This window comes from Hemiscyllium ocellatum, chromosome 1 (assembly GCF_020745735.1).
Source record: "Hemiscyllium ocellatum isolate sHemOce1 chromosome 1, sHemOce1.pat.X.cur, whole genome shotgun sequence".
In the NCBI taxonomy this organism is placed as follows: domain Eukaryota; kingdom Metazoa; phylum Chordata; class Chondrichthyes; order Orectolobiformes; family Hemiscylliidae; genus Hemiscyllium; species Hemiscyllium ocellatum.
The window spans coordinates 166,748,968-166,762,307 of NC_083401.1; the positions used below are offsets into that span (position 1 = coordinate 166,748,968).

The 13,340-nt window shown below is 44.7% G+C and overlaps 1 protein-coding gene across 1 annotated transcript in view; it reads right to left on the reverse strand.

Moving 5' to 3' along the window:
• Positions 1-3,731: 3,731 nt before the first annotated feature.
• Positions 3,732-13,340, reverse strand: part of dchs2 (dachsous cadherin-related 2) — a 173,345-nt gene continuing 163,736 nt past the window's right edge. Inside the window, 1 exon segment of the mRNA XM_060831034.1 lies at positions 3,732-3,877. Within this exon segment, the coding sequence (XP_060687017.1) occupies positions 3,732-3,877 (146 nt within the window).

The window sequence follows — 13,340 nt, forward strand, 5'->3', positions numbered from 1 at the left end:
GTCCAGTGCAGACAGCAGAATGGTGCCAGCACGGTTATTGACGGTGAGCTGTCTCTGGGCTCTGGACTCATGACGGAGGTGGCAGAACAAAGATGGATTCTTTTCCAGCTCTGTTTTTATTCTTTTCATTCTTAAAACGTTCAAATGATGCTGGATTGTGACTTTTCACTGTATTTTACGTGTTGTTCATTGTAGAGTACAAGTGACATTAAATCATCATTCATCAATTCCTGCGAATATTTAAAGTGCCAGTGATGGGTGAATACACCATGTCGAGCTCCATTGGAAGATGTTGCCATCAGTTCAGTCGACCCAGGTCTGCAATGCTTTGTATGGGGTCAGGTTGTGAAGGAGGTGATGCTCCTGGTACTTTGAACTCTGCCCAATCTGATGATACCACACAGTCTGAGATCTGTCCCCATTCCTGAGAGGGACAATTGTTTTCTCCACTCCCCACTTCACAGTGAATATAATTTGAGATTTGATAACTAAGACAGCGAGCGTTCCCACAATCCAGTGATGCCTCCCTGAAGGTTTCTCCAAGATATTATATTAGGGCAGGAGATGCTCTTCCCAAGTGATGGCAAGAGTAGATCCTCCTGCTAGATCAGAGTGGCCTTGCTGGGGAAGGTTCACAATGATATGAGGTGCAGTGAAGCACATGCCATTCACCCTATCTGTACCCCTCATGATTTTATAAACTCATTCTATTCTGATGGAGTCCCATGCAAGGAACTTGGGTTAACAGATGATACATGATAATCCAGGGCCAAATGTGCCAATGAGTTTGTTCAATGACAAATAGAAACATGCATAAATATCTTTGCTGGTTAAAGAAAATATTGCAGGAGACTAAACGTCGGGATCAATGTCAGGTAAATACAATGAAGTCTGCTATCAAAGCAGTCAAGGTGTTACTGGGTAGGATCTTACAATTCAATGGGTTCCCACCTTATCCTCAGCCAAAATGTAGCAAACCGTCTCTGCTCCATGGAAGCTTCCTACAGCTATTTAACACTTCGGGAGACATTAAAAGCAAAATATTGAGTTAAAATCCACTGATGACCATGAAATCATTGTTGATCATCAGGAAAACCCCATCTGGTTCACTGTCCATCTGTCCTTCGGGAAGAAACTCTGCCATCTTTACCTTGTCTGGCCTATATGTGACTCCAGACCCAGAGCAATGTGGTTGACTCTCAACTGCTCTCTGAGCAATGAATAGCTTGCCTGCCGAGTGAAGCCCATTTCCTGTAAATGAATAAAAACAAAATTAGCTCCAGGTGAGATTTCTGCATCAGTAGGTCAATGAAATGATCAGCTGTTTTCTGGATCCACTAGTTGCGCAGGGGGCAGTGGTCACAGTTGGGATTTGATCCAGTCCCCAGTTGGATGGAGATCTGTGTTGGATTATTGACACTAAGGCCAGGCTAGGAGGGATCCAGAGTCCAAGTTGGAGCTGGAGGGGTGGACCCCCATGGGGGACCCTCCATTGGGCCCTGTAGAGTTGTAAGGTATGTATATACTCTTCCTGCCAATAGCACAAGGAGTACCACCTAACAGGCTTCAAGCTTGGCCCTGGCTTCTGCCCACTGCAGCGGAAATTGTGATAGGACAAGGAAGAGGCCTTTAAGGGATGGGGGGAATTAAGGGCCTCAGTTATCCTAAAGTTTGCTTGTCCCTCCCTTGCCATATGCAAAATTGAGGGTGGATGGAGTTGGACAGATAGGTGTCAGGAATGGTACCTGCAGCATTACACATAAATTTTGCATGAACCATTCCTCTGTCAACACACCCCTAGAGCAGTGGACATTCATGTCGCTGGTACCATGATGGTGAATAGCTGCATGGAGAATATGGTGCTGGAAAAGCACAGCAGGTCAGGCAGCATCCGAGGATCGGGTAAATCAACATTTCGGGCATAAGCCCTTCATCAGGCCTATGTCTGAAATGTTGATTCTCCTGCTCCTCAGATGCTGCCTGACCTGCTGTGCTTTTCCAGCACCACACTCTTGACTCTCATCTCCAGCATCTGCAGTCCTTTCTCTGGTAGATAGCAGCCACAAACCACCAATTCATATGGCACACAGGTGACACCGCTGACACTTGCCTATATGTAAAACTATACGGGGTGACTCCAATCATCTGTTTAAGTACCAGGCCTCACAACTCAACTTGTCTTAGCCACCTCCTTTCTTATATCTCCCTCAGTTACTGCTGCTCATTCCCCAGAGTCCACTGGAGCCCAACATCCTCCCTTTGTTCAATGTGGATCGGTCACATCCAGGAAAACCTTCAATCACTTCAAAACATTAACTTTTATCCACCAAAGCAACTAGAAATAAAAGAAATGGAAGCTGCAGTTGCCTTTTACAATACAAACAAACTGCATAGTGCAGTCTAAACAATATTGCAGTCAATGTTACAGTGATCATCTTGCCCAGCTCTGATCGACTGTAACTGGGTGCCAATGAGCTCCTACCTGGCTGGCAGTGCCCAATATTGTCACACTCTTCAGGCAGAAGGTGATCTCCCTCCTGTTCAATGTCCTCATCCTCCTCTTCAGAAGACAGATCCCGCTCTCCCAGCTCATCCACCTCCGTCACAATCCCCCCCTTTGCCTGCTGCATCGTACAGAGTGCAGCATGCTGGGATTATACAGCACGCTCTGTCCACAGGGTACTGTGAGGGTGTCCTCCCTACCATCCCCACACCTGGCAGGGTACCCTCTTCATCAGGAGGGTGATTAGCTGCTCCATCACACCCTGGGCTGAAGAATGGCCTGCACTGTATCAATGCTGGATCTCAGTCACTGGTTGTGGGATTGGAGTTACCAGCCATGGTCACAGAGGGTAATCCCTGTCACCCAGAAACCATCTTTGTAAGGCATCGTAGACTCTCAAACCTGGGTTCTTGATTAGTATGAGGATCAAGGGTTACAGGGAGAAAGCAGGAAAATGGGGTTGAGAAACATATCAGCCATGATGGAATGGTGGGGCAAACTCAACGGACCTAAGTCTGCTCCTATATCTTATGGTCCAGCCACCTCATTCCTGAAGAAAGGTTACACCCGAAATGTCGACTTCTCCACCTCCTGATGTTGCCTGGTTCGCTGTGTTCATCCAGCCTCTGCCTGTCTACCTTACGGTCTATGCAGCAGGAATGAGGGAGTTCTCGTGAATATAAGCATCATGGCAGCTTCCAGGAGAATGGGCATTAATGATTAAGAATTGTTACTGCTGATCATAGATCTCAGGCACATTGATGGATTGGCAGCTTTCCTGTTGATGACCTCAGCTGTGATACAATATGGCCCTCTCAGTGTGATGTGTTTACACTCTATAACACCCTGCACCCAGGGAAATCGGCAACGGTGGCACTGACCTCACCGAGGGGAAACCAGATGAAATGGTGTGGGCTGGAACAAATGGCATCCGCAACAACGTTGATACATCTGTGTGTGAATGACTGAGAGATCCCACACAGGACCCAGTCGCTCTTTGGAAAGAGCCAGTTTTATAAAAGTTTAGTGTAACTGTCACCTTACAGTCACCGGGATAGGATGGCCACTCGTTCCTTCAAGTCCTACCTCAGCAATTGACACAGTTCAGTGATCGTACAGCCTGTGCCTCACTCATTCAGAGCAATTCCCATCACAGGCAATCTCCTCAGCTGTTCCTGTCGCTCCTTCACATCCCGAGGGGCTGTTCAGCTGTGAGTGAGCCTTCATGTTAATTCTGTTGAGCAGTGGCTGGAGGGAACTGTTGCTCCTGGGTTTGCTGGAGCATCTGTTCCTCTTCCATTTCTCGGAGACTTTGTTGCATCACAGCAAACCCGCTGCTGAGCTTGGGCTCATCAGTCACACTGGCACTGCCCCCTGAGTGGGCAACAGAACAGGCCCCTTATTAATGTGGACAATCAGGATTCACATCACTGTCCAATGACAACTGAACATACTCCTCCCCACAATGAGACATGGAACACTCCAACACAGAGGGACGTGGACTGATTCCACACAGAAATTTGCCTTTTGTCCTCATTCTGATGAATGTAACCAGTCACACCACAAAGAGACAGTAGGGGAGTGTACGTGCTGCATTAGCATTGAACCCTACACCTTCCAGTCCCACATTACCCACAAAAGGCAGCCTTGTATTGAAGAGTGTGTTACATTATCCTCCAAGTTCAGGCGAGAGGGAGTCATTCTGTGTCCCTCTCCAGACAACGCAGCCCATTGTCTCTGGGCTTTGTGTCTGTAGCTGTCCCTTTCATGGCCGGCTGGTCACAGAGATATCTATCTTCACTCTGCAAGGACCAATGATGTGGTTGACATTGCCTGTGACCAGCATTTTCCCCCTCTCACCTCCCTCATCCAGTACCTCCCAACACCCTTCCCAACTTTTATTGCCACCCTTCACATCCCACCCTGATCACCTTGGACTGAGAGTGCTGGCTGATCCTGACCATTTTCTTGCAGTTCCCATACTGACCATTCACAAATCCCCTGTTTGCACTGACCTATTGGACTGACAGTGGCTCACCATCCAGACTGCAGAGAGACTGTTCCCCTGTCCCTGACTGTGCCAATGTCAGATTGTGCCCAATGGATTGATCACAGGAACAGTCATTGATTGACTGTACCAGGAGCCCCTGATTGACAGTAGCTCCCCTTTTCCTTGATTATGAACTCCTCCCACTGAGCACTCCAACATGGCTTTCCAGTTGATGCACATGAAGTGCGTTTACCACATAAACTGCCAGCACTTGCTGTGTAGGTGAGATTGGCAGGAGGCTGGAAGAACACAGTAAGCCAGGCAGCATCAGGAGGTGGAGAAGTTGACGTTTTGGGTGTGCTGTCTGGTTTGCTGTGTTCTTCCAGCCTCCTGCCTATCTACTTTGGATTTCAGCAGCTGCAGTTTTTTTTTGTCTAACTAAGTGGGTATGAGATTGCCAGAACACAGTGGTGTATAGGAACCTGACTACCTCTTCACTGATGACTGTAGACAAGCTATGTGGCTTTGTGTTCATGCTAAATTGCAAGGTGAGGCAAAAGCACTGGGAACCTTTAAAATATGACTGAGTAGCAAGGCAGGAATACTAATGAGCACCAAATAGACACAGAGTGAGTGAGCCCTGAGCTGCAGCCTGCACTCCTGACCTTGCAGCAAAAACAAAGTTCGGTTTTGTTTAAAATTGTGAAATCTTGTGACGTAACTCTGTCAGTTAATCATTGGGTGTTAGAATTTCTCTTTAAATGTTTACAGTTCCTAACAGGATTGTAACCACAAACATTTGCATTAGTTGGTCGTTGGGATAGGAGTGAGATGTGGGGCGTATTGGCTTGAGGTCAGGATGCGAAGAAATTGTAGTTCAGGTCAGGCTGGATAAATTAACGTCTCTTTCTGTGTCCTTCCTTTTTTGTACATCGTCCTAGGTTGTTCACAGGACAAGATTTAAATGTGTCGCAGGAGATGACAGTTGGTAAAGTCACAGGTTTGAATGTTGCTAACGTTGTCAACAGCAGCTTCTGAGTCAGTGTGGAGAAATGGTGGGGGTGAAATTCAGAGAATCATACAATTCTTTCAATACATTTGATCCTTCAAGTCTGCACAGATCTGCGGAGGTGTATCCCACCCATACCCATTCGCCTACCCTATCCCTGTAAACCTGCATTTCCCATGGCTAATCCATAAGACCATAAGACCATAGGACATAGGAGTGGAAGTAAGGCCATTCGACCCATCGAGTCCACTCCGCCATTCAATCATGGCTGATGGGCATTTCAACTCCACTTACCAGTGTTCTCCCCGTAGCCCTTAATTCCTCGAGACAACAAGAATCTATCAATCTCGGCCTTGAAGACATTTAGCGTCCCGGCCTCCACTGCACTCCGTGGCAATGAATTCCATAGGCCCACCACTCTCTGGCTGAAGAAATGTCTCTGCATTTCTGTTCTGAATTGACCCCCTCTAATTCTAAGGCTGTGTCCACGGGTCCTAGTCTCCTTGCCTAACAGAAACAATTTCCTAGCGTCCACCCTTTCCAATCCACCTAACCTGCATATCCCTGGACACTCTGGGCAGTTTAACATGGCCAATCCACCCTAACCTGCATATCCCTAGACACTATGGGCTATTTAGCATGGCCAATCAACTCTAACCTGCATATCCCTGTACACTATAGGCAATTCAGCATGGTGGGTCCACCTAACCTGCACCTACCTGGTCATTATGGGCAATTTAGCATGGCCAACACACCTAACCTACATACCTTTGGACACTTTGGGCAGTTTAGCATGGCCAATCCACCCTAACCTGCATATTCCTGGACACAATCGGTAATTTAGCATGGCCAATCCATCCTACCCTGCATATCCCTGGACACAATGGACAATTTATCATGGCCAATCCACCCTTGAACACTATAGGCAATTTAACATGGCCAATTCACCTAACCTATCACATCCCTGGACACTATGGGCAATTTATCATGGGGATATTTGCATGATCAGGTGTCCTCCAATGTGTATGGAAATTGTTGTTGCATGTTGCAGCTAAGCAGGCAGTTCCCAGTATTCAGGGTCCCCTCCAGTGACAGTGTGTAGGGTGATGCCATTGCCATTGTGAGTTACATGTTGGAAAGTGGAGGAAAGGAAATTGAATGGCAGTAACCAAATAAGGCAAGCAAACACAGAAAATGCTGGAGAAACTCCATAGGTGTGGCAGAAGTAGAGTTAATGTTTCGATCAGAATATGACTCTACTGCAGGAGTGAAAGATGCTGGGAAACAAGTTCTTTCTTCTTCTTTTGATAGTGTTAGAGGAGAAGCAAGAAAAGACAGAGAGTGCAGACTGTAATACTGTAACAAAACTAAAGGTATTGTTCATGATGGAGCAAAAGAAAGGTGTAAAATAGATGTACCTTAAGGTGAGGTACATCTACCAAGTGCACAGTAAACAAGACACAGACATCCCAGGGCAGAAATGGCAATCACAAGGAGGCATCATTTGGAGGAAGGTTTGGGGGAGATGTCAGAGGTAGGTTCTTTACGCAGAGAGTGGTGGGTGTGTGGAATGCACTGCCAGTGGTGGTAATAAAGTCAGATACATTAGGGACATTTAAGCAACTCTTGGATAGGCACATCCAAGTACATGAAGGGTATGTAGGTTAGTTTGATCTTAGAGTTGGATAAAAAGTCAGCACAACATTGAGGACTGAAGGACCTGCACTGTGCTGTATCTGTCTATTTTCTATGGTCTATGATATAGCTGTGGGAGAGGGGGGAGAGAATGTAAGTAAAATAGAGAACAGACTTAATGCTGATATGGAGGTGCCAGTGTTGGACTGAGGTGTATAAAGTTAAAAATCCCACAACACCAGGTTATAATCCAACAGGTTTATTTGGAAGCGCTAGTTTTCAGAACACTGCTCCAACTGCCTGATGAAGGAGCAGGGCTCTGAAAGCTAGTGCTGGACTATACCCTGGTGTTGTGTGATTTTTAGACTTAAGGCTGTCCGTTTCTGAAGTTGTTGAATTCAATATCGAGACCTTAAGGCTGTAAAGTACCAAAGTGGAAAATAAGGTGTTGTTCCCTGAGCTTGCTTTGTGCTTCATTAAAACATTATAGAACTATCAGCATGAGAGCAAGGTGCTTTATTGAAATAGCTAACAATTGAGAGGTCAGGATCATTCCAACGGACAGAATGGCCACATTGTGAGCAGCAAATGCAGTAAGCTAAATTGAAAGAAGTACCAGTAAAATGCTGCTTCAGCTGGAAGGCATGGTTGAGGCTTCGGACACTGAGGAGAGAGGAGGTGCATGGGCAAATATTCCACCTTCTGTAGTGCATGGGAAGGTGCTGTGGGAAAGTGGGGAAGTGAGGTGGTGATTACTTGGCTTTAAGGCATTATGCTAGAACTATATAAAACATTGGCGAGGCCACAGCTGAAGTATCATGCGCAATTGTGGCATCTGCATCATAAGATGGATATGATAGCACTGGAGTTGCCAGAATGTTGCTACAGCTGGAGAGTTTCAGTTATGAAGAGAGATTAGACACATTGGGTTTGTTTTCCTTAGAACAGAGTAGATTGAGGGAGGACATAATTGAGACGTATAAAATATGTAGAACAAGGGAGACAGGAAGGAACTTATATCCCCAAGTTGGACAGTCAATGGCATAGCTTTAAGGTAAAGAGCAAAAGGTTTAGAGAAGATGTAAGAAAACATATTTTCATCCGGGGGTGGTGGGACTCTTGGAACTCACTGCCTGTAGGGGTCGGAGAGGCAGAAACCCATTGAAGAAGCATTTAGATGTGTACTTGTGATGCTAAAGCACACAAGGCTATGGACCAAGTACTGGAAAATGGGATCAGAATAGTTAGGTGTTGTTTTAACTTGCACGGATGCAACCAGGCAAAAGGCCCTTTTCTGTGCTGTAGGTCTCTATGAGTCTATGACTAAGCATTCGGAGTGATGGAGGAGTGGACCAAGGTGTCACAGAGGAAACAACTCCTGCAGAAAGCTGACAGTGGAGAACAGGAGATGAAGTGATGGGTTGTGGTGGCCTGCAGGAGGTGATGGAAATGGAAGAGAATAATCCTTTTAATGCAGGGACTAAGTGAAAGTAAGGGCAAGGGCAACACTGCTGTTGTTCTGGGAAGGAGAGGAAAGGGTTAGGGCTGAAGTGCAAGACACGGGACAACATATCTGAGGATCCTGTCAACCACTGAGAGGGGCATTCCTCAGCTGATGAAAAACAGAAGTCATGTCAGAGGCCCCTGCAATGCAAGTTAACGTCATCAGAACAGATATGACGGAGACGGAGGAACTGGGGACATGGAACTATAATCTTTACAAGAAGCAGGGTGTGAGGATGTATAGTCCAGGTAACTATGGGAGTTGGTGGGTTTGTCGTGGATATTGGTAATCAGCCTAACCCAGAAATAGAAACAGAAATATCGGGGGCAGGAAGGAATGAGTCAAAAATAATGATGAAAGTGAGATAAGGATAGACATTGGCAGTAAAACTGACGGATATTTCCAATTCCGGATTAGAGCAGGAAACAGCACTAAGAAACCATCAAAGTATTGGTGAGGGAATTGTGGTGGCATCCTGAGTAAGAATGTTGCACACACCTCACAATGTGACAGGTACGGGGTGCCCATTGACACCACGTGGCTGCCCATTGACTCACTTCTGACTTGGAGAAAACGAGACCGGTTAAAGTTATTCAAGGTGAGGAAAGGCTCAGCCAGGTGAAGGGGGGTGGTGGCTGATGGGAACTGTTCAGGTCTCCTTTGAAGGAAGAAATGGAGCGCCTTCAGACCATCGTGATGAGGGATGGATGAATGGAGGGAATATCTATCCATGGAAGGTGAAGAGGAGCCAACTAGATTCAGAAAACAGGAAAATCTGGAACTGATGCAAAGTGTTAGGAATCACGAATAATGCAAGTTGGGGTTGTGACAGAAGCAACTACATGGTATGGCATGTTGAACAGGGAGTTCTGAAGTTCCCACTTAAGGCAATCAAGGGGAAAATTACAAAAAAATGTTTCTCAGTATCCAGATTCTGATTGTTCTATTTGTTCCGTATTTTCCCACTTTTCTCATCATCGTAGGGAGGTGGAAATTCTGCTCCCAAATTAAAAAAAACAATCACTAGCTGGACATTGGCTGAAAGGGTCAAAAGGAGAAATATAAGATATGAAAGCGAAATGTGAAGGAAGCTGATAAATTATCGAGGAGGGATATGAATTATGCCAGGCTTTATTTTATATCTCTCTGGCATTACCAAGAAATCGCAGAACATCAATAACAAATGGAATGTATAAGCAGCAACAAATAGGACGCTGAAGGATCGATACATTTAAGAATCAGAAATTTACTGTGCAAGGCTACCCTAGCAGTCTGGCAATCCCTTCACTGTACACAAGACCAATGTTTTGGCTGTGACCCCTGAGCAGGTAGTTGTTCCTGGGCTGCCGCTTACATTGTGTTTAGGGACAACCATTAACAAATAACAAATAACAGCCACATAAAGTGTATAGAGGAAAGTATAGAGGGGATGTCAGAGGCAGGTTCTTTACACAGAGAGTTGTGAGAGCATGGAATGCGTTGCCAGCAACAGCTGTGGAAGCAAGGTCATTGGGAATATTTAAGAGACTGCTGGACATGCATATGGTCACAGAAATTTGAGGGTTTGTACATTAGGTTTACCTTACATGAGGATCAATTGTCGGCACAACATCGTGGGCTGAAGGGCCTGTTCTGTGCTGTACTGTTCTATGTTCTATGTTCTTATATGTCAAGAAAGCTGTTACCTGGCACAGATATCCATGTCTAACAATCGGATATATAGAGCTTATATTAGTACAAGAAATAATGGGGAAAAAAAATCAACCCCCACAGAATCAATAATTCAAATAAATGTTTCTCAGTTTGAAATTTGGGACTAAACAAAATTGGCATTTGAAAAGGAAAACACTGGAGGTAACCCAATACTGAAGGATATTGCTGCCAACTTCTGTTTTTTAACTTAGTTTATTTCATTAACTGTTCCCCCAGTAGATTTAGTTTAAATGTATATTGAACTTCAGCACTTATTCCAGATTGCTAGGTGAATGCAATTAATTTAGAATGCCAAATGTCAAGCTTTTATCAGTGTAAAGTCTGCCCTAATGAAGCAAACTTCCCGTGTGCTACTTAATTAAAAAGAGAGAGTGAGATGCATTTTGTTAAAAAATACCTCTCTAATGTGACGGTCCTGTTCCTAAGAAGCATCTGAATATGACTGGGTGGTTTATCTTTGGAAAATCTCCAATTTAAACTGTTCTTTCCTCTCCCTTGGTTTTTCATTACGTCTAATAAATAACCCACAGAATAGCACATTTTAGCAGCCAACTTCTCTCTGTCAGTGCGATGTGAGTGCCAGTTCCTGGGGCACTATGTGGATGGAGTAGGACCAGAAATGTATAGTGTGCTAATGCCCTTGACTGGATTTCCCAGGACATTCCCAATGTAGACTGAATACTTCCACCTGAAATAATCTTTTAAACCACGTTTAAATTTGGAAGGGGTGTCAAAATAATATCTTGCTCAACTTTTGTAGGAGGTTCCAATGGGGTGAAATCTTGTCCATAGACAATGCTTTAAAATGGGCATTATGTAGAACTGCAGCTGCCTTCAGCTGGCTTCCCTGCTCTCAGCTAACTCGGTCTAGCTTCCCCCAAGGTTTCCCTAGCCCTGAATTCTTATTTTTTCCTAATTTCTTTCCTGGGGTTACCTTGTCCATGAAACTACTTCTTGCTCTCTCATCCTTATTCCCAATAAACTAATAAATATTGTAGAAGACCACATTTTATTTGGACTATAAACAGGAAAATGGAAGTTGGATTGCTTTATAAACTAAGAGAGGTTTTGCAACTTGAAGATCAAGTGGGATAGTGTGTCTACACTTTAGCTACACGAGTGTATATTACATTTTGATGCAGTGCAGTGGATACCTTATGAGGCAAAGTGAGATGAAGGGTCTCTGAGTTAAGGAAAAGCTTCCTAAGGACAGCTTTGGGATTTACTCAGCTGCAGTTTGTCACAGATCTTCAGTGCACTAGGAGACATCCAGAGAGCCAGCAAATCACAATGCATCTCACTTTATCTCTGTGAGTGAAAAAGATAGCATTTGAAGACTTTGTAAAGGAATAGTCGTAATACAAAAAAACACCAAGTCCTCTCGATCAGCTATTAAATTGAAGATTAACAGTCTCACTGCAATAACATTGTGTCACCATCACTAAAACATACGTAAAGAACTGTAAGGAATAGCTCACCCCCAGACTTGTGGTCTGGATGCTTAAACTGTACAAATTGTTTTTCCCCATCTATGTTTTTCCACCCAGAATATTTGTGTCAGACCATGTATTTTGCATTAGTATTTACTGTGGAAAAGGACATGAAAGATATAGAATGTACGGAAGTAGTTGGTGACATCTTAAAATGTCCATATTATGGAGGAGGAAATGCTGGATGTCTTGAAACACGTAAAAGTGGATAAATCCCCAGGACGTGATCAGATGTACCCTAGAAATCTGTGGGAAACTAGGAAAGTGATTGCTGGGCCTCTTGCTGAGATATTTGTATCATCGATAGTCACAGGTGAGGTGCCGGAAGACTTGAGGTAGGCAAATGTGGTGCCACTGTTTAAGAAGGGCGGTAAAGACAAGCCAGGGAACTATAGACCAGTGAGCCTGACATCAGTGATGGGCAAGTTATTGGAGACAACCCATGGGAGACTGGTTAGCAAGGTTAGATCTCATGGAATACAGAGAGCCAGTTGGATACAGAACTGGCTCAAAGGTAGAAGACAGAGGGTGGTGGTGGAGGGTTGCTTTTCAGACTGGAGGGTTGTGACCAGTGGAGTGCCACAAGAATTGGTGCTGAGTCCACTAATTTTTGTCATTTACATAAATTATGTGAATGTGAGCATAAGGGGCATTGTTAGTAAGTTTACAGATGACACCAAAATTGGAGGTGTAGTGGACAGCGAAGAGGGTTACCTTGGATTACAAAGGGATCTTGATCAGATGGGCCAATGGGCTGAGAAGTAGCAGATGGAGTCTAATTTAGATAAATGTGAGGTGCTGCATTTTGGGAAAGCAAATCTTAGCAGGACTCAAAAGCTTAATGACAAGGTCCTAGGGAGTGTAGCTAAACAAAGAGACTTTGAAGTGCAGGTCCATAGCTCCTTGAAAGTAGAGTCATAGGTAGATAGGACAGTGAAGACGGCATTTGGTATGCTTTCCTTTATTAGTCAGAGTATTGAGTACTGAGGTTAGGAGGTCATGTTGTGGCTGTACAGGACATTGGTTAGGCCACTGTTGGAATATTGCATGCAATTCTGGTTTCCTTCCTATTGGAAAGATGTTGTGAAACTTGGAAGGCTTCAGAAAAGATTTTCAAGGATGTTGCCAGGGTTGGAGGATTTGAGCTATAGGGAGAGGCTGAACAGGCTGGGGCTGTTTTCCATGGAGTGTCGGAGGCTGAGGGGTGACCTTATAGATATTTACAAAATTATGAGGGGCATGGATAGGGTAAATAGACAAAGTCTTTTCCCTGGGGTCAGGGAGTCCAGAACTAGACAGCGTAGGTTTAGGGTGAGAGGGGAAAGATATAAAAGAGACCTAAGGGGCAACTTTTTCACACAGAGGATGGTACGCATATAGAATGAGCTGCCAGGGGAAGTGGTGGAGGCTGGTATAATTGCAACATTTAAGAGGCATTTGGATGAGTATATGAATAGGAACCTGTGCTGGCAGGTGGGACTAAATTGGGTTGGGAT